This window comes from Pholcus phalangioides, unplaced genomic scaffold (assembly GCF_987345545.1).
Source record: "Pholcus phalangioides strain wild (caught in Gottingen) unplaced genomic scaffold, Ppha-v1.0 ptg000013l_1, whole genome shotgun sequence".
Classification (NCBI taxonomy): domain Eukaryota; kingdom Metazoa; phylum Arthropoda; class Arachnida; order Araneae; family Pholcidae; genus Pholcus; species Pholcus phalangioides.
This window is the reverse complement of record NW_028301606.1, coordinates 13,732,226-13,752,911: the sequence shown is the minus strand read 5'-3', so window position 1 is coordinate 13,752,911 and position 20,686 is coordinate 13,732,226. Positions and strand designations below refer to the sequence as shown.

General features: G+C 36.4%; 1 protein-coding gene across 1 annotated transcript in view; it reads right to left on the bottom strand.

Moving 5' to 3' along the window:
* Cbp53E (Calbindin 53E) overlaps positions 1–20,686 on the bottom strand; it is a 272,285-nt gene that overhangs the window by 9,814 nt on the left and 241,785 nt on the right. Inside the window, exon 6 of the mRNA XM_089240775.1 lies at positions 3,430–3,510. Within this exon, the coding sequence (XP_089096901.1) occupies positions 3,430–3,510 (81 nt within the window). The remainder of the gene's footprint in view (positions 1–3,429; positions 3,511–20,686) is intronic.

Below are 20,686 nucleotides of genomic sequence, written 5' to 3'. Positions count from 1 at the left end.
TTGTTATCAAATTTGTTATCATCACATATAATAGACTTTTGGAATTTTTTCATATTTATCAAATTCACCAATTACACGAGGGCATTACGCATAATCATAGATAAAGGCTATAAATTTCAAGTACTGTAGTTATCAAATTTACCAACGACACTTGTGTGGTAATTATGCATAATCACCGATAAAAGTGGGAATATTTTCATTTTTTATCAAACTCACCAACGACACTTGGTTCTTATGCATATTCGCCGGCAAAAGTAATAAATTTATTAAAACTTACTAAGACGATTGGTAAGTATGCACAATATCACATTTACCGTAACATATCTATTACGAAAATTTATATTAAATCCTATTACATTTATGTATAATAACCAATCATTTTGGAAGGTGTTGGATAAATTTTTTCCATGTATCCCGAATTTATCTCACTCACCGGTGATTATGTATAATCCTCAGGTTGCATTGATAAATATAAAAAGTCATCAATGGGTTACATAAATTTACCGAACATTGTGCTGAAAACTCAGTCTGGGATGATGAATCCGATCGATAATGATTTTGTTCATTGTTCGCACATGTTGGATGCATTTTGAAGAAAGTCGACGTAACAAGGTTGATAATGATTTGTGTTTTCATCTTTTTAGCACTTATTTTAATTTAAATATATATGATATATAGTATCACGTGCAGACAAAACTGATAAATGATTGAATTAAACTGATATTTCCATATGATTTTCCCCACACATTTAACAAACCCACCAATAAGGACCCTGTCCTATCTCGAAACGTTTCGAAGTTATGGTGGATAATCGATTATGAAAAAAATATGCGTCGTCTGAAAAAAACTCCGAATTCATGAAGTTTTCGCAAGACCTACATGCAAACTAAGCACATATTTAGAAAGAGTGGAAGAAATACTATAACTTGACTCCGAATATTCATTAGAATACCCGGATTGTAATGGCAAGCTATAAGCGCTGAAAGATTGGCGAAGTGCAAAATCGAATTTTCGCCAAAATCGACAAAAATGTCTACTTCGACAAACGCTGATTTCAGTGATATATTGCGAAGAAAAAGCTTAATTTCTCTTGAACTTAAACACCGATATATGGTTTATTGTAGGCTCTTGCGAAATCGAAATCTGGTGAAAGGGACAGGGAGGGTTTTGGTAAATTTGACCGGTTGTAGCTATAAAGGTATTTGCGGAAATACGGAATTTTTTTGCAATTAAAAATTTTGCCGACAATTCGGTTGTGAATTTTGCCAATCTTTCAGCGCTTGTAGCTTGCCATTAAAACCAGATATTCTGATGAAAATAGTGTCACCTTATAGGATTTCTTCTGTGCTTAGTTGGCGTGTAGGTCTCTCTTCAGAAACTTCACAAATTAATTTTTTTTTCAGACTTCAGACACCTTTTTTTTTCATGAGATATAGTAATAATAATTATATATACAATATATTATACATTATATATAATTATGCATTATGTAATTATATTATACTCCATAATAATCCAGCGAACGCAGCAGATCATCTGGGGCCGATCAAGTTTCAGAATTCAATATAGAGAACAACTCAACGACACTAAGCCTTTTCCGCTTGTCGCAGAAACTTACGTGCGTTTAACCTCAGAAGATGCCTGCTACAGATGTGGGAGAAACGTCAGGAAGATGCCTTAGACAATGGCCTAATAGCCTGGAAATCATTTGTAACTCATTGAATGCCGGTCATGGAAACCAACTGATATCAGATTACTTTTTGCGGACCTACTGTAAGTACACCCGAGTCCCTTGAAGGGAGAACATAATTTAAGAACATAATCATAATTTTTAATTTTTTCTTTGGTACAAGTTTATACTAGTTGTGTGTGATGGTTTTTTCGTCGTTGTTGTTGAATTAAAAAAAATGATAAACTGATCAAACTTACCGAGATGATTAGTGATTATGCATAATTTACCGATTTATCACATTTACCATTAAGTTTCTACAATGATGGAGAGCTTTTTTCTTTAAGTCTATCGAATCAGTATTTTCCAATCTGTATGTACGGTACACACTCACAAGAAGCATAAAAATCTGATGGAAAGCATTGACAGAACGGATAAAAGTTTCATGACAGTGATCTTCTTTTGTTGAGCCTCTCTCGCCCTAACTCTGTGAATGGATTTTATTTTATAACGCATTCCTGCCGACATTCAATTCTATTACGCTGAAAGCAAAGATAAACAGTTTCTTCGGATATTCTTTGCACAAGGACGAAGATTCAATTCTTGAAGAAAGCGAAAAAAAAAAAAATTTCTTCAAGAGAATCTTGAGTCTTATATATATATATATATTATTTTAGGTCTAGGATAGGAATGTTTATTCCTCTTGAACTGGGGCTGCTGTTGCTGGCAGTGGATAAGAAAATACACGAATAAAAGTAAATAAGGAAGAGAAAGTTCGATGCATTATACGAAATATGTCCAGCTACTAAATGAGAAACCAATAATTTGACTTTCCGGAGGAGAAAAATTGGATAGACGGGAGGAAGAAGTGATAAAAGCATTAACCTCGATGCTCATCCGAGGAAAATAAAAGTGAAAAAACTTTTTACCAATAAAAATTTCCGTGAAATATGTAGCGGCAGCAACAACTCGACTCTTTTGGTTATCGGTTATTTTTTTTTTAAATGTCGGAACCCACAACGACATCTGGAGTGAGGCATAAAAAATAAAATCCAGTAAAAAAAATATACAATATAACTCCGTATTAGCAGAATTTTGTATTCCAAGGAGGTCGTTCTAAAGAAAACTCTTATTTTCTTGATGGAAACTGCACTTCTTTGTGACAAAGAAAGAGATCAGCTTAATTTTGTGACATTCGAAACGCTATAACGGGAGTGATAAAAAATTATTACGAACTGCAAAATACCAAACAAGAAAATTGTTGTGAAACTTGAGAAGTTTTCCACGTATTTAGAGACCGAAAGGAAAAAAAAATCAATTAGCCATGTAGAACTAACTGTCCGATATCATTGATTTTTTTTTTTTGCTCTTATTTATGTTTTTATCATTTTCTAACCTTGAGTTTCCCGCCAGTTGCAAAATATTCCCCTTCTTGTTTCGTTAATTAGAAGTTTGGCTGGCAGTATATAGTTTATAACCGAATCGATATATCGGTTTCTTATACAGTCCGGTCTTTTAACTATAAATGATGCAAAAATTTTGCGGAAGGTAACGATTTTTTGATGGATTTCAGCGTTACCATGAACACTAATACACTGTATATTATATTCAGGAATGATATTAAAAGGCGGGCGAACCGACTTTGTAAATAGTGAAATCATGTACTTACCATCGATTAGGGGAATATATTTCAATAAATTGGTTAGAATATTATTTTCAAAGAGAGTAACGGGAAATAACTTATAATAATTTTTACTCACGAGGGTATCAGTATATTCGATCAGTTTATCTTCGTCAATGGGTTCTTTTCGCGCTTCTTTCAACAGATCCTTGAGGAAGTTCTGTCAAGAGAAAAATCGAAATCAAATAACTAATTTACTTATATTAAAAATAGAAATTCTTAGGCATACGTGCTCAACAAATGGCCAGTGAGCCAAATGTGGTCCTCGGTGTAATCTGATGTGACCCACGGGACATTTCTGGATTACACAAATGGCTCGAGGCACTTTTGTAAATCACATTTATGTTCATTTCTAAAAATCACATTTCTAAAATCACATTATGTTCATTTCTAGATCGTATTAGACACATTTCTAGTGACATATATCCAGATTATCTAAGTTACCCACAGCGCATATCTAGCACTCAAGTGACCCGAACCGCGAATTTCCAGATTTAATACTTTAGCAACTCACGCATATTTCTAAATCACTCGAATAACCAGTGGCACACTTCCAGATCATGATGATTAATTTCTCGAGTGGCCCGCGGAATGTTTCCAAGCCACTGAAGTGGCACGCGTTGTCCAAATGGTTGAGCATCCTTGTTCTAAAGCTAGGACCACTCTCTTGTACCGACTGGCCTAATGGTCATTCGCGAATATTTTCTTCCAATGTTTGTCTTCCGCTGCTGTAATGAAGCACCAGCGCGGCGTAAGCTGGTTAAACGCTGACCCAGCTTGGCCCGATCTTCCTTGGCGAGTATTTGCTTCCAGAACATTCTCTACGTTGTAGCTGTTCGCGTTCTTCAGCGGGTTGGAAGATCGTGAACGGAGGCGGTTCTTCTGACTTCGGGTGGAGGCCGGAAAGTCTTAGTCGTTCTCTTCGGCCATCATTCCAATAACTTCCAGCCTCCAACAATAAAAAAACCTTTTACAAAACTTCAAAAAAAAAGTGGCCTGTTGGTTACATTTGCTCGACTGTAACCGATACGCTTATTCGTTGCATTTTTCAAATTTTACAAAAAAAACAACCTTTTTTAGAACTTTTATATCGTATTCCCGGCCTTAATCTGCAACAGGCAAATTGCATAATTAACATTCAAGAAAAAAAATATTGGGGAAAAACAAGAAACTGGTCTGGTCGATCTAAATGTTATAGATAGCATGTTTACGCAAAACAAATGATTGCAACTCTTTGTATATATGACTTTTACAGCTTGGTTATAAACATGTAATTTATAACTGATGAAATGATTTCTCAATGTATTTTCTCTGATAGCTTCCTGAAACAAATTGACTTTTGATTAATAACATGACAATAGCATGTGATAACAACATGATGATTAATTTCAACAACAAAAGAAAAATGTTCTAGGCTTCCTCGGTGGTGGATTTATAGCAATAATCGATGTTTAGTTAATGGCTTTGTTTCGTTTGGCAGAAGTCCAATTTTCCTTGATATACAGGTTTATGAAAAAAAAAAGTATTTGAGATTTTAAGATGAATATTGTTAGATGGAAAAAACTTAGTGATGATGACATATATTTATAGAGACATAAGAAAATCACATTAAATATCATTGGAAAAAATTAAATAGCAAACGTAGATGAAATTTCTTGACTAGAAAGCCGCACGGCAACATGCTCCTTAATTCGGCTCTGTGAGATCATGAAAAGACTTTATAGCCGGTAGGTGGGGAGGGGGGGGTGTCTTACACCTTTCGGACACATTGCAGGCCAAATTAAAATATCCCATGAAGCTCGAGGTCAAACCAGTCGTACTGTGATACCTAGTGGTGCCCTGATGGGCTTCCTAGTGTTCCGAGTTAAACAGGGAGCCTCATACCAATGAAAAATTTTATTTATTCTGAGAGTAATTAGGAATTAAATATGAACTTTCATTTGTTCTGAAAATTTCTCATTGATTCTGAAAAATTCTCATTGGTTCTGAAAAATTTTCACTGATTCTAAAATTATTTCTCTCATTAGTTCTGAAATTATTTCTCTCATTAATTCTAAAATTATTTCTCTCATTAATTCTAAAATTATTTCTCTCATTAATTCTAAAATTATTTCTCTCATTAGTTCTGAAATTATTTCTCTCATTAATTCTAAAATTATTTCTCTCATTAATTCTAAAATTATTTCTCTCATTAATTCTAAAATTATTTCTCTCATTAGTTCTGAAATTATTTCTCTCATTAATTCTAAAATTATTTCTCTCATTAATTCTAAAATTATTTCTCTCATTAATTCTAAAATTATTTCTCTCATTAATTCTGAAACTTCTCTCATTAGTTCCGAATTTTTTTTTCAAACAAAATACAGAAATTTAGAAATTACTTCCCTAACCAATATATTCTCCGCACCTTGTTTCACTGAAGTTTTTATTTTCAGCATTTCTATACAGTGTGTCATGTAAGGGCTAATGCGGTCTTTATTTCATCAACCGCCCGTCGTAGAAACAGATATAGTTTCAATTTGAAAAAAATTCTAAAAAAGCGTTCAAAAATTACCTTTCACCAGTTTTGGGAGTGAGAATACAGTGCGTAACGAAATAAAAAAAATCTAAATTTTCATACGGTCCTCCTTATCCTGTAACTTCCAATTAGAAAGTTTTTTCCCTGTTTCTCCTGAGGCCAACAGAAAAAAATCCATGTTGCTAAGTGCAATATTCACTGAGATATTCGAATTCAAAAATCGGAGAAAAGCTGGGAAAACACAGCATAAATGAGGGAAAGAAACGTTAGGTTTTCCTCTTCTTTCCCAACTTTTCTAAGATTTTTGAATTCAAATACCTTTTCGAATATATCACCTGGAAACATGGAACTTTTCCTGTTGGCATCAGGCGATACAGAGCAACAACTTTCCAATTAGAAGTTGTAGGACGGGAAGAGGGCGTATAAAAATGTAGATTTTTATTTTGTTACACACTGTATTTTCACTCTCAAAACTGGCGCAGGGTAATTTCTGAACGCCTTTTGAGCATTTTTAAACTGAAACTATACTTCTACTACGGAAAATTGGTGATATAAAGGCCTTATTATCGTTTTCAAGACACCCTGTATTCCTCTATGGAATTTCTAACGAATCGGTTGGAAAGTATTGTGTATGTATACATGCGTGGACTCAACGTGTTTATGATGTCACAGTTACTCTTGTTTTGTGTTATACTAATGCCGCCATATTTTGAAATAAAAATGTGGAGGGCCTGAATTTCCATGTTATGAAGTATTATCATGGTTGAAAATCTGCCTGCTCTCTGAGGAGAGAGTTTTACAAATATAGGGCCAACTCAGATTCACACCTCGAAGCTGGAAAATCCTAAAAAAAACTTCAGCCGACCAAGCCAGTCAACGGGATTCGATCTTAGATCGCCACAATGAGAGTCCAGCGCAATGCCTGTACGATTGCACAGCGGTATTAGCTTTCCAATTGGAAGTTGAAGGACTGGGGGAACGTTTAAAAATTTAGATTTTTTTTATTTATTTTGTAACACTGTATTTTTTACTCTCAAAACTAGTACAGAGTTTTTTTTTTGAACAAATTTTGAGCACTTTTTAAATTCAAACCACACCTGTACTACAAACGGTTGATGAGATAAATGCCGTATTAGCACTCACAGGACATCTTGTAGACATGGTATTAACAGAGGTACCTAAAGACCCGTTTACGAGCAAGATTGGGGGTCGCTTTGGTGATTATTACCTGCATGGCAGCTTTTTTTCCTCATGGGGAAGAAAAGAGGGACGAAGATCCGTCCCATCTTAGTGACGGACTCGCATCGCGAGGATCCGGGTTCGAACTCCACCGGCGTCACAGTGGGGTCGGCTGAAGTTGTTTTTCTGTGGTTTCCAACTTCAAGGTGTGAATGCGAGCCGATCTCCCCCGTTAAAAAGGTCTCGCCACAGAGAGCAACAGGCCTACAACGTTACAAATATTCAATCATTACACTTCACTAACAATTTGAAGTGTAGATGGCAGCACTGAAATATCAAACACAACTAGCTACACACTCAGACTGTTAGGTGCACTCACTTTGTCCCAGACTCTGCCACGAAGCTGGGCTGGAAGAGAGATCTCGGCAACGGGATAAGTCCGGTGGCAGAGCCCCTGGCGTTCATTCATTCATTCGTTCCATCTTTGTTGCGGAATAATGGGGGGGGGGGGGGGGTTAGCGAGCCAAAATCGGATGGGACATATGCGGACAAACAGGGAAATAGGGTCAAAATCGGACAAATTTTGCCGAGCCCTCGATGTTGGCGCTGTATCTCCCATTTTTTCCCCCAACCTGTTAAATGGCGACGAAATCGATGCAACAAGAAACCGGGTCAAAATCGGACAAATTTTGCCGAACCGGCGATGTTCGCGGTTTATCCCTAATTTTTCCACCAAGCTGCTAAGTGGCGATTTTCGCTTTGATGGACATTATAGACATGCAAAGAAACTTTTGATGAAATTTGAACAATGAAAGACGTGAATCGTCTACCAGTCGCCAGAAAAAGTTAAAAAACATCCGTCCTCTTTGAACCACTCCGACCTCCTCTCCCATAATCCTTTGTGCCGCGAAAACTACTGTCAACTCCTTCGTCAGCCACCTCGAACCAACCACTTCCGTTCAACCCACGTAACCAGTGACGACTTCCGGAAAGAAGAAGAGGAATACCGGCATAAACTAAACGACACGTAAACGGGTTGTAGCGAAAATCCCTGTAACGGGTAACTTCCCGGGATATTTTATTGCAAACGTGTCAACGGGGCTTAATTATCAAAAGTAACAAAAATTTATTCTCTATTAATTTCCTCTTCGTATTTGCCATATATTTCTTTTGTTGCTTAAACTCTTGAGACGGACTAAATGGATAATTGCCGACGCAGGAAAGTAATCTGAAGGGATTCTTCTTTCAACTTTTGCTATTAGGCGTAGATTAATCCAGCTCCGAATAAATGGATTCACTCACTGATGGGATCAAAAATCGCCTCGATATATCTCCTTCTTCCCGAGAGATTTACTTCTCACGCCCCATCAACTAATGCGGGTCCGTAACGCGATTTCCAATGACCGAGTAAGAATCTCCAGTGGCATTCCAGATCGTACCCCGATATGCACGTGGCATTCAACCTACTTTACCACCGAGCCTCAGACGTATTCTCAAAGTTCACTCGCACAATCAATTTTCGTGATTAATTTCATGTCACTAGCCAATACCTGCAAAGGTGAGATTGATGTGATTCGGAGAATTCGTAACAGAAAGTTCTATCAGTGTCATAACATGGCTAACATGATAACACTTCTCCCATTCCGAACGTTAATTTCGTGATGCCAACCAATCTGTGAGGTCTTTGAAAAGAAGCATTCCGAGATTTTTATGAACTCACCAAAATTATTGTAAGCATCGAGAGGAGATGAGAGATGAACGTGCGGCTTCTCCTCCAATATAAACGCGGTCATCGTTTAACGTAGTGTTTCCCAAAGTGGGCGATGTAATGGTCCAGGGAGGGGGGGGGGGGAGCAATAGAAGTTACAGATTTAACATAGGATCCTATGGGTTCACTTGAGTTGGGGGCGATGAGAAAAAAAATTTCTGAAGGGGGTGATATGGAATAAAAAGTTTGGGAGACTATGGGGTTTAACGCATGCATACATACTCAACCCGTGGCCCTCACACCTAATTTTGTAAAAATGAACAAAGTGATACATTTCTCGATCACTTGGCTACTACTTCACCAAACACCAACTTCGACCATATCGATATATTGCAATTTACTGCCATTAATGAGATGGGTTGGAAATGAAGGCGCTGTCTATCGGTGGTCACCTGAAATTCGTTTGTGAAAGTATCGTATTTATATCCTATCTCGCGGGATTGAACCCGGGACCGTGACAGTAACCTTCACGGTGGTAGACGAGCATCTTACCACCACGCCCCCTAACTGGTCCATGGCACATTTCTAAATCACTGGAGTGGTCCACGGCACCTTATGACTTGAGTGGTACATGGCTCATTTCCAGATGACTTGACTGATTTGCTACGTATTTAAAGACCACCTAAATGACCGGCGACACAGTTCTAGAGCACTTGGCACATAATCATACATGCTCAACCCTTGGCCAACGGGCTTAATGTGGTCCTCGAAGTCATCTAATGTGGCAATTGACCGTAAACCTAATTGTGTAAAAATGAACTAAGCGATACATTTCCAGATCACTTGAGTGGTTCATTGTACATCTTCAGATAACTTAAGTAACCCGCGACACATTTACAGATTATTTAAGTGTCCCATAAAACATTCCAAGATCACTTAAGTGACTTGCGAGATAATAACAGCACGGATCACTTCGATCAGGAGTGGACAGATCCCAGGCGCCAGGTCGGCATGACGACTAAACAATTGGTATTGGCGCCTAAAAATATTCTTTGTGCAATTACTGAATTGCAGGCTGAGAGCAGCACAAAGTGTTTGTAATTTATAATAGCATATCATCAAACATGTGAAAGAGGGTCACTATGACCTGAAAAAGTAAAAAAAAACCCATCATTTTGAACATTTTTTCACCGAGTAAAACTTTTGGCACTCAGACCTTTTTCGCGATTCGTCTAGCTCTGACTGAAATGAACCGCGGCAGAGTTCCAGAGCATTTAAGTGATCCGCAGAGCACAAAGATAGATCACTTGAGTGAACCACGGCACGATTCTTGAACACTCAAACGGCCCGCGGCACATTTACAGATCAGTTAAGGGGCCAGTGGCACAGCTCCAGATCAGTCAAATAGCCCTCGACACATTTCCAGAACACTCAATAAGTGACCCACGTTGCAGTTGCACATCACTCGAGTGACTTGCGGCACTTTCCCCAGATCACTTAAATGTCCCGCGGAACATATAGAGATCAACTAAGTAACCAGTGATGCTGTCCCAGATCACTTTATTAAGTGGCCCGTAACAAGTTTTAACATCAAAGTGGAAGTGGCCCACACCCTCCTAAAGATTGAATACCCTTGGTTCAACGCGATCTACTAAGCACGTCGATCTCGTTAATTTTTCATCGTAATCGAATATTGTTTTGACTGATTTCAGAACTCGAACTCATTAATTTAATTTGCCACTAAAATATCAGTCATCTTTTTTCACACGCCTCCATCGATGATCCCCTCCGTGTTTTTCCTGCACTGAAGTGAGAAATAAAATAAATAACGTTAAAAATATATTAATCTCCGAAATTTGTTTCACGCTATCGTGCGCTTCATTGATTAGTTTTTAATTAGTCGTTCATTTTTCACTCTTTATTTTCTATGTATTCGTGTTGGTGTCATGGAAGAGCTTTTTCATTGAAATATCTTAAATTCCTTCTTAATGAAACCATAGAATCGGAGGCGGATTTAACGGTAGGCGCACCGGGTGCTCGTCCTGTGCCCCCTCCCCCAACTTCTGAAGGGCCCCGACCCGAAAAAACTCACTCCAACTTTGCATTTTGTTTTTCTTATTTAAGGGGGCCCAACATTTTTTTCTGCGCTCGGGGCCTCAACCGACCTTAATCTGCTTCTGCATTAGGATAAAACATTTCATTTTTTCTTTGGCTCTTTTTTCCATATACTCTGCTTGCCATGCTTCTTATTTTCGTCACAAATATTTTTGATGCCCTTTATACCGGCCTTTTCACAACTGCAGACTGCTGAAAGTAGTTAAAAAAATTTCACATTTGGTTGGAAGTAATAATTTGTGGACCGGTGAAAAAATAAACAGGAGTGAGTGAATGTATGTGTGTTTTATTAGTATTTGAGCACACATTTACGAGTGTGCATTGTATGTTTACTATTATCTGTGCACACACACACATTCAACAATATTTTACTTCCAATTAATTAATTTATTCCGGATTGTGATATTTGTGTTTTCACAAACTACATAGGGAGACAGCATAACTCTGCGTGTGTTTCTCAAGCACTCTCGAGGGATTCTCTCACCTCAGCGAGTCCGGTCTTGGCGATCCCGATGTTATTGGTGACCGCCACATCACTCCCCTCCACATAATTGCAATCCTTACATTCTTAGTAACACAAAAGGGATTAGCCCGTTATAATTGGTTACTACAAGCAAGAAAGGTAGCAAGACGTTGCGAGGGGACAGAAGATTTGATGAAACTGAATTTCGCCAAATAACCGCAACCTTATTCACAAGAATTTTACTATCTTATTCACGAAAGATGATGGTAGTGCGCAATCCTAGAAGTACCGTTGAAAGGATATTCATCCGATTTTGTTTACTTAGATGCTTTATAGCTGCTTTCAATGGCTCTTGGAACGATTCAATCCATTAACTTGAGAATGGTATGGTGTGGTTTTAAGTTTTTATTTATTTATTTAGCACAAACAAACCTCTGAATGGCCAACGGGTTCTGACTTCACTAGGTGCACAATACAAACAATCAATGAAAACGGAAAGAAAAAGTAGTGATATCAGTACATACACTGAATTATTCAGACACACGAACATATTTAGAGGAGAAAATGCATAAAAGATGACGCTAATAAATGTGTTTAAAAAATCCCCTGAGAGTACATAACAACCAATAAAATGCATATATACACACAAATAAAATTCAATATATGATAAAATTATAAATTAAAAAAAAAGCTGTTTGTAATTTCAAAGCAAAATAATATCACTCGCGCGTGGAAAAAAAACAGTAATATCAGTAAAACGATTACACTCAAGAAGCACAACAAAGGGCACACCACATGATTAGAACTTCGTAGAAGTTCGTAGAGTAGAACTTCGTTTCTACAACTTCAAGAGGCCGAATCTCAAAACGACGAATAAATGCAAAAGTCTCACGAGTGAAACATCTTTAAAATCCCCCCCCCCTCCAGCAGACATGCAAAATATTTTAAATTTTTCAATATGTTTAAATGCATTTCCAATTCTGTTATTTAAAAAAATCATTTAATCATACTTGAGGGGAAAAAATCTGAATTGTAAAATCGCATTTCAAATCGCTGAGGGAAATTAAATTAGCGGAGAGGTACCTTTTTGCTTATATATATGGATTATTCATATAGCATTCCTTTGAAGAGATGAAAGAAAAAACATTAGTTTAAAATTTTTTTACACGGCCAACAAGGAAAGCACCACAACGAAATAAATTCCACTGGAAATGATCAACTATGAGTATGTGTACCAGCACAGTGTCTGTGTACCCTCAGGACCGTCTTTAGAGCATCATGGTCCCCCCCGGGCGAAGTAATTTTCCTGAGGCCCCTACCTGGTTAGAAATGCTTGCCTACCAATTTACATGCTTACTTTCGAAATTTTTAATCACGAGCTCCCCCTCCCTGCACCTGAGGATCCTGGACAGTGCCTGATCGGGCCCCATGCGTTAAGACGGCATTGTGTACTGTATATGTCTCTTATTGGCAGACTTGCACCCTCCAAATGCATACACAGTGGACTTTCCCAACTTCAACCATTTCAGTTTCCATCAACAGAAATTACAGAAAAACAATTTTGTTAGCGTCATCTACTGTTTGCTTAAGATACTAATTTCTGAATTCATTAAATTTTCAATGTGTTTAAAATGCATTTCCAATGCTGTTATTAAAAAAATCATACTTGAGGGAAAAAAATTGAATTGTAAAATCGCATTTCAAATCGCTGAGGGAAACCTTTGCTTATACCTGGATTATTCATGTATCGTTCCTTTAAAGATGAAAGAAAAAACATTAGTTTAAAATTTTTTGACACAGCCAACAAGGAAAGCACCTCAACTTGTACCCTCCAAATGTTTACAATGTACCCCCCCCCCCTCAGTCCCCGAGAAAACATTGAAAACATTGGAGGGAACAATTCTGAAAAGACATGACCATCTTCGAAACAACTGAAACTCGTTCGTTTGCGTATTCTCAGAAACAAGCAATAAACAAATCCCTTCCATTGTGGCTGCTCTTATTCAGCTCATCTACCAGAACTACAGGATATCATCACATCAACGATTTTCATCAAGTTCGATCGGGACATGCTACATTACGCAGGGAATGCAAATTTGACTAATTACAGACTTGATAATTGTAGCTAATCCAAGGAGCACATATCAAGCATCTCTTGTATCTAAATAAATAATTGTGAATTTTCTATCCAATTGCAAAGTTAAACGATAATATATACCGAATAAGCTTAAAACCACAATACCCTGAATCAGCCCAAAAGGTTTATATAACTTCATGCAACGCCATTTCAAGAACCATTCAACAGAGAACATAGAGATTGTATACATAAAATATAAAACATATACACACATATTTCGAGTCATGTTGGGAATCATCATCAGACACTACTGTTACAGACTCCACATTTACCCTGATTGAACTCCCCTGCAATTTTTCCGTGTAGTGTCTCCTCTTGTACCAAAGATTTCAATGCTCGTGAACTAATTTAATGCCTCCAGCCAAATTCATTTGATGCCGGTGCATTGACTCAAAACGGCAGAATATATACCTCAGAAATCAACATGTAGGAATCGAAAACCATAGAAGATGATTTGCCGGAGGAAATAAACGGGAGATGCTATTTATCCAATCAATAGGACATGCTGAGAGAGCAGCGTTTCATTCACATTTGCAACCGACACCTATACTTCGCAGCGAGAAACGATTTTCCCTGTTCTATAAATTTGTACATAAATAAATTCTGTTATAAATAAACGTATTAATTATAATAATACGGTATATATATATTTAAACAAAAATGCATGAACACACATGAGCATTGTGCGATTTCTTGAACGCTATATCGCCAAAGTGATTGATCGGTCATATTGGAAATCATCATCACAAACTACTGATGCGGCCTCCAGGATTCCCTAATTGAACTCCCTGCAATTTTCATGCGAAAGACCTGTATGCAAAAGAAGATTATGTGTAGGATTATGCGAAAGACTTCATGCTTGCGTCTCCTCCTAACCATCTCGTAAGCGCAACTCATTGAAAGTGCCTGTATGCCCGTGGGGAATTCCTAACGAGCTGGTTATATGCAGGGAACATGTTGTATGCGTGCATATAAGTGGCCATAACGTATTTATGTTGTCAGAGTTACGCTTGATTCGTGTTATACCAGTGTTGCCATCAAGGAGATGGTATAATATATATATATATATATATATCTTCCATATTCAGAAGTGAAAACGGCATATGCCTGAATTTTCATTCCATCTACCAGAGACCCTTTTGGATCTCATAATTGATGATTTTCATCAAATTTGAGAGGGATATGTTACATTATGCGTGGCAGGAAATTAATTAAAGAGTTAATAATTTCAGAATTATCCAAGGAGCATATATCAATCACGTCTTGTATCTAAATAAAGAATTATGAATTTTCTCTCCGATTGCAAAGTTAAACGATAATATATACCGAATAATCTTGAAACCACTATATCCTGAATCAGCCCGAAAGGCTTATATAACTTGATGCAACGTCATTTCAAGAATCGTTCCACTTCAACAGAGTACTAAAAGACTTCAAAATATAAAATATATATCTCTCTTCGAGTATACTACTGTAGCCCCCAAGATTTCAAGGCTCTTAAACTAATTTAACGCCTCCAGCCAAATTCATCTGATGCCGTCGCATTAATGGTATATTCCTAACAAACCGTATCCCAAAACCTCCGAATATTCCGCTCAGAACAAACTTGTGGGGAATCGAAAACCATAGAAGATGATTCGCCAGAGGAAATAAACGGGAGACGCTAATTATCCAATAGGAGGTGCCGAGAGCGTAGCGTCTCATTTCCATTTTCAAGCCATACCTATAACTCGCAGCGAGAAACGATTTTCCACCTTCTATAAACTGCAGAAGAGAGAGAGAAAATTCATATATTTATTTATTTATTTAAACATATACGCATGCACACACACGCACATCAAAACATTTTGCATTCCGGATACTGACGATGCAAAACTTTAATATCAGTGCTAAAAATGATCGGGGGAAACTCGAAATGACTGCCATATTGCCAATTTATTTGCCTACCTCGTTCAAAGGAGGATATTGAGGAAAGTGTGAGAGAGAGATAGAAGAAGTACCTATCGAAAGAGGTATTCCTTCCTACGATCTACATGTTATGAATTTTTAGACTGCGATGTGTTATAATGGTAGGATACTGTTGGAAGAAGCACTTTTGAAGTAGTTCGCAGCGAATTTTTGTAATTCGACTTTGGTAAGTGGAGAAAATAATCAACAATCGATCGAGAAACATTTCTCCTTGGCGCATCTTCAATACGAAAATCCACATAAAAACTCATATAGTTCTGTATAGTTATGTATCTAGTGACAAAAATTCTACAGGTAAAGTTAGAATTTTTGAGGGAAAAAAATTGAAAAATAAGTACAATAATAACAATATCAGGAGAAGGGCTTTTTTGAAAACATTTATTTTTGAGTTTTCTCTGTGTTCTTTCATGTCGTTTTGCCAATACGCAAACTTATCATTTTTTTTAGAAGCATTACCTTTTCTAGCAAAAATCTTCATGCGTACACATAAACGGCAGGGCTACACAAAATGTAAAATTCACTTCGTCACCGATAGGTAAAATTCACTCTATGGCTATAGGGGGGTGCTCTCGAAGGCTGAGGCTGGTGGGCGATTGGCCTTTATATTTTAAGTGGTTTTTGATTAGGTTCTTTTGGTGAATTTGATTGTTTCTATTTTTGCATTATATTTTCAATTTTAGTGATTTATGTGAGTTTATTAACTTTTATTAATAGAATGAATGAATTGATTAATGAAAGGATTAAATGAATCCATTAATAATAGAATCATTAAATGAATCCATTAATAATAGAATCATTAAATGAATCCATTAATAATAGAATCATTAAATGAATCCATTAATAATAGAATCATTAAATGAATCCATTAATAATAGAATCATTAAATGAATCCATTAATAATAGAATCATTAAATGAATCCATTAATAATAGAATCATTAAATGAATCCATTAATAATAGAATCATTAAATGAATCCATTAATAATAGAATCATTAAATGAATCCATTAATAATAGAATCATTAAATGAATCCATTAATAATAGAATCATTAAATGAATCCATTAATAATAGAATCATTAAATGAATCCATTAATAATAGAATCATTAAATGAATCCATTAATAATAGAATCATTAAATGAATCCATTAATAATAGAATCATTAAATGAATCCATTAATAATAGAATCATTAAATCAATTATTTAATTCTATGGGTTCATAAAAATACATTTTTATGACTAATTATTATGAATTATTATTATTATTATTATTATTGAAATTATTATTATGAATCCATTAATAATAGAATCATTAAATCAATTATTTAATTCTATGGGTTCATAAAAATACATTTTTATGACTAACTATTATGAAAAGTCCTTTTAAAAGAAAAGTCACAATTTCCAATTATTTTTTGTTGTTTTTTTTATTTTCCAAGTGGTTATTCCACCAATTTTTATCTGAATCAAATGAAAATCTACATGTATACTGCCTAAATATCGTCTGTACAGGCATTTCTTTGCCTCTATATATATCAAGGTTCCAAAGTAAAAGCTCTCACGCAAACCTCAACGGTTACGGGGTTATTCCGAGGAACCCTTGAGTGTTATGAAACTGTTCCACGGAATGCGATAAAAATTTGAATAATTATCTAATAACAGGGTGTCCTGTGTGAAGTTAAAGTAAGCTTTTTGGGTTCTTTCCCCCAAAAAACATTACCTTTTCACTACTCACAGTAGAACCTCTTGATAATGGACACCCTTGGGACACAAAACTTTGTCCGTTAATAGGTAGCAAAATATGTACCGTTGGCGTGTTTCAAGAAACGTGTTAATTAACGGGAGGCGTCTGCGAACGGGGAGTGTTATCAGAGGTTTCATTGCGTGTGTGTATAATTTACAGATAAAGAAGAAAATGACATTTACGTGACGTCTTACCTGTTACATGGAGTTAAATCCAGCTTCTGATTAAAAAGGAATGCAATGTTCCAATAGCCCTTAACAAATTACACAAACTAATAAAATGTGATCTGACTCAAATTTAAGAAAAAAAAGGTTCAATTCACGACTATTTCGTCGTAATTCAAAATGAAGAACAGCGTTGCGAGTATCAGCAACAAGGAAGTTTTTTCCTTTGAAAGTTCTCCGGGCTCTAAGAGATTTTTAAGGGTCCCGTGAAGTTGGATTCCGCGAGGAATCTCGTAAAATCTCTCACGAAACCCTTCCGCGGAATACCGGTTGGAAACCGATGCTCTATATGGTGAATATGTGATTTTTCTAAAATTTATTTCATTATTTTTGCGGGCGTAGCAGTCCAGGTCGATACAATACTCGTCTAAAGTATTAAAGGATGTTTAGTGTCGTCACAAGTTCGATACCCGATTCGTCGTTGTCAGAAACTTTCCTGACGCGGTAGTACAACAGATACGGCGACAACATGGAAAAAGATTGTTACCACAGAGAGTCCCACACCCACAGATTAGCGCACCAACCCCTCGGTGAGTACAAAAAAAAGCAAAATGTCGAACGTTGCCGTTCGGGATCTTCACTAAATTGTAGGGTCCGGTCTAATTAGCCCTCGTGAGTGGAAAATGATCGTAATGTGATAAAAATGATCAAATTATTTTTTTTTTCCTATTTGAAATGAATAATCCGTTCGGCATAAATACGCTCTAGCGAAGGAAAATCTCTATCTCCTCTGTAGCTTAGTGGTCAGAGCACTCGTCCGGCAATCGAGGAACCCGGGTTCGACTCCCGGTAGAGGCAGAGATGAGTTTTTTCCTTCCTTAAAAAATCAACATCTCAAATAATAAATATCTTCACAACATCCAGTCTTCTGTATATCTTGAATAAAGTTGATTTGATTCGAAATAAAAAAAAGTATTTCGTCATCATCTTCACTGATCAAAATACGATAAAATTGAAGTAAATTTAAATATTTTTAGCTTATTATGCAATGACTAAAATAGTGTGACGTAACTTCGCAGATCACTTCTTTTTTTCTTCTTTTTGCTGTTTTTTGCTGTTTTTCTCTGTCAGCCAATGACAATATCTACTATAATGGGAATAAACTTCGCAATACATACATATGCAACATTATACGAGTTTCTAAACTCCATCCTAGAAGTCGATATAATGATAGCAGATATATTTTTTCGTTCCCTCTGAACGTATACTGCATCCTGATTTCAAAAATTCCCAAGCTTTAACCGTTAAAAGTATGCGAGAAAAATCTCCTAAGAATGAATAATGAGAAAAATGCTTATATATATATAGAGGCACCCCTTAGGATATTTTATTGATGGTAGAAGAGGAGAAACTCGAACATGAACAAGCCAAAAGAGAGAAGAATTTTTTACCGAAAATAGCCAGGCTCGCACGTATGTGTGTGTATGAGAAAGTATCATTTTGACTGCAATCTCATGTATGCGAGGTTATAGAGGCACGTATCTCGTGTGAGATAGAATCTGGATGGAGATTATGCTTTACGTTACCCCCTCTACCTTCCATCCCAAGCATGAAATTTTGTTGGTGATGTTATTCCATTCCTTTGCGAAATTTCAGAGATAAGCAAAAAAAAAAAAAAGAGAGAAATAAGCTTATTTATCAAGAATTTTATCGGTTTCTGTGTCTTTTTATAGCGGGAATATTTCTCGTCGTTTCATATGTTAAGTGTTTCGATTTCACTGCGGTTTGAACTTGTAAATTTGCTATATATTCGGCATGACGATGATTCATGTTCCGGAACATTAAAGTCATTCCCCCGTAGGTTATGGCATTAGAGATGAACAAAGATAATAGTGAGAGAGATATGTTCGAAGATTTTTTTTTTCTTTCTCTGATGTTATCCTTAAATTGAATGCTTAGAATAAAAATAAGCTTGAATTTTTTTCAATCGGTGTGGAGGGAATAATATTTTTGTTTTTTTGAAAAGAACTGCTCAATTGAATTCCTTTCGACACGTCTTTGGGACAAAGCCGATTCCTATAAAATAATGTATGAAATGTTTTTCTTGATGTTCTTGTGTGTTTTTTTAAATGTTTTTGTTTTCCTGAAAGAAGAGCTTGACAATAAAATGTTTCTAATGCCGTAATTTTTTGTATTCATTTTTATTCTAAAAAGTTTTTTTTACTGATTATATTTTTATGGTCACAGGGCTTGAATATCACAAAGGAGTCGAGCTCAATTGGGCCTTGGGCTATTTGCTTCAAAATTGCCTCTCAAGTGAACCGCTGACTATTATAAATTAGTAATCTGTTTATTAGTAAAAAAAATTAAAAAATATCTGTTAATTAGTAATTAAAATTTGGTGAACTTTAGTGATTTCGCCGCTTAGTTCATAATTATAAAATTAAGTTTGATGTCGTGGGCCACATAAAATTATACCACGGAGCCACATTTGGCCCGTTGAGCCATGACTTGGAGCATGTGATCCAGAGAATGTATTGACGGATTGTGACAACCCTAGTTGCTGCAGATCATTATTTGATATGCTGTGATCATCTCGTTGAACGTGAAAAATATAATACCAGGTACGCGTATAATTACTGTATCCGATCTACTCGTGGTCATTTATACGTGATTGCCATCCATCACTTCATACGACGCAGAATCGCACAGATAATTGCAGAATTCTTTAGAAGTTCACGTAACAACTTCGAAGATACTAGTCACAACTATTATAACGATAACGGTAAACGTGAATCCGCTCTAAATGGGTCAATCGATGAAGATCTAATACAGCATTCGCATCAAATCATCATTAATAATAGATAATCCGATAATTGTATCTCGACAATTACTTTGCGCAACCTTCCGGCGTGATCCGGAACTAAACGGCGTATAACAAAAGTGTAGGTGTGTTCAGGAATGACAGAAAAATTAGAAGAATGCACCGAAATACATGTTATATCATCACCGTAGCAATCTGAAAGTCACTACAGTTGATCCCGCTTATAACGTTTTTCAACCAACCGTAGTGAAAAATCGTTGTTATCGGGAAAAGGCTTTCCCGTTAAACCGGAAAGATCGATGAATTTCAGTAAGAGATGGGACCACCAAAATGAGCCGTACTAAGCGGGAAAACGTTCTAAGTGAAAACGTTATGAGCGGGATCTACTATACACATTATATGTTACTGCCAAAGCAAAAAAAAAATTGACCAGTTTACTTGTCAATTTCGTTGTAAATGGGTCTGACTGATGTCCGAATTTCGGGCTTTATCCAGCCAGTTCACGAAGTGGCCGGCGA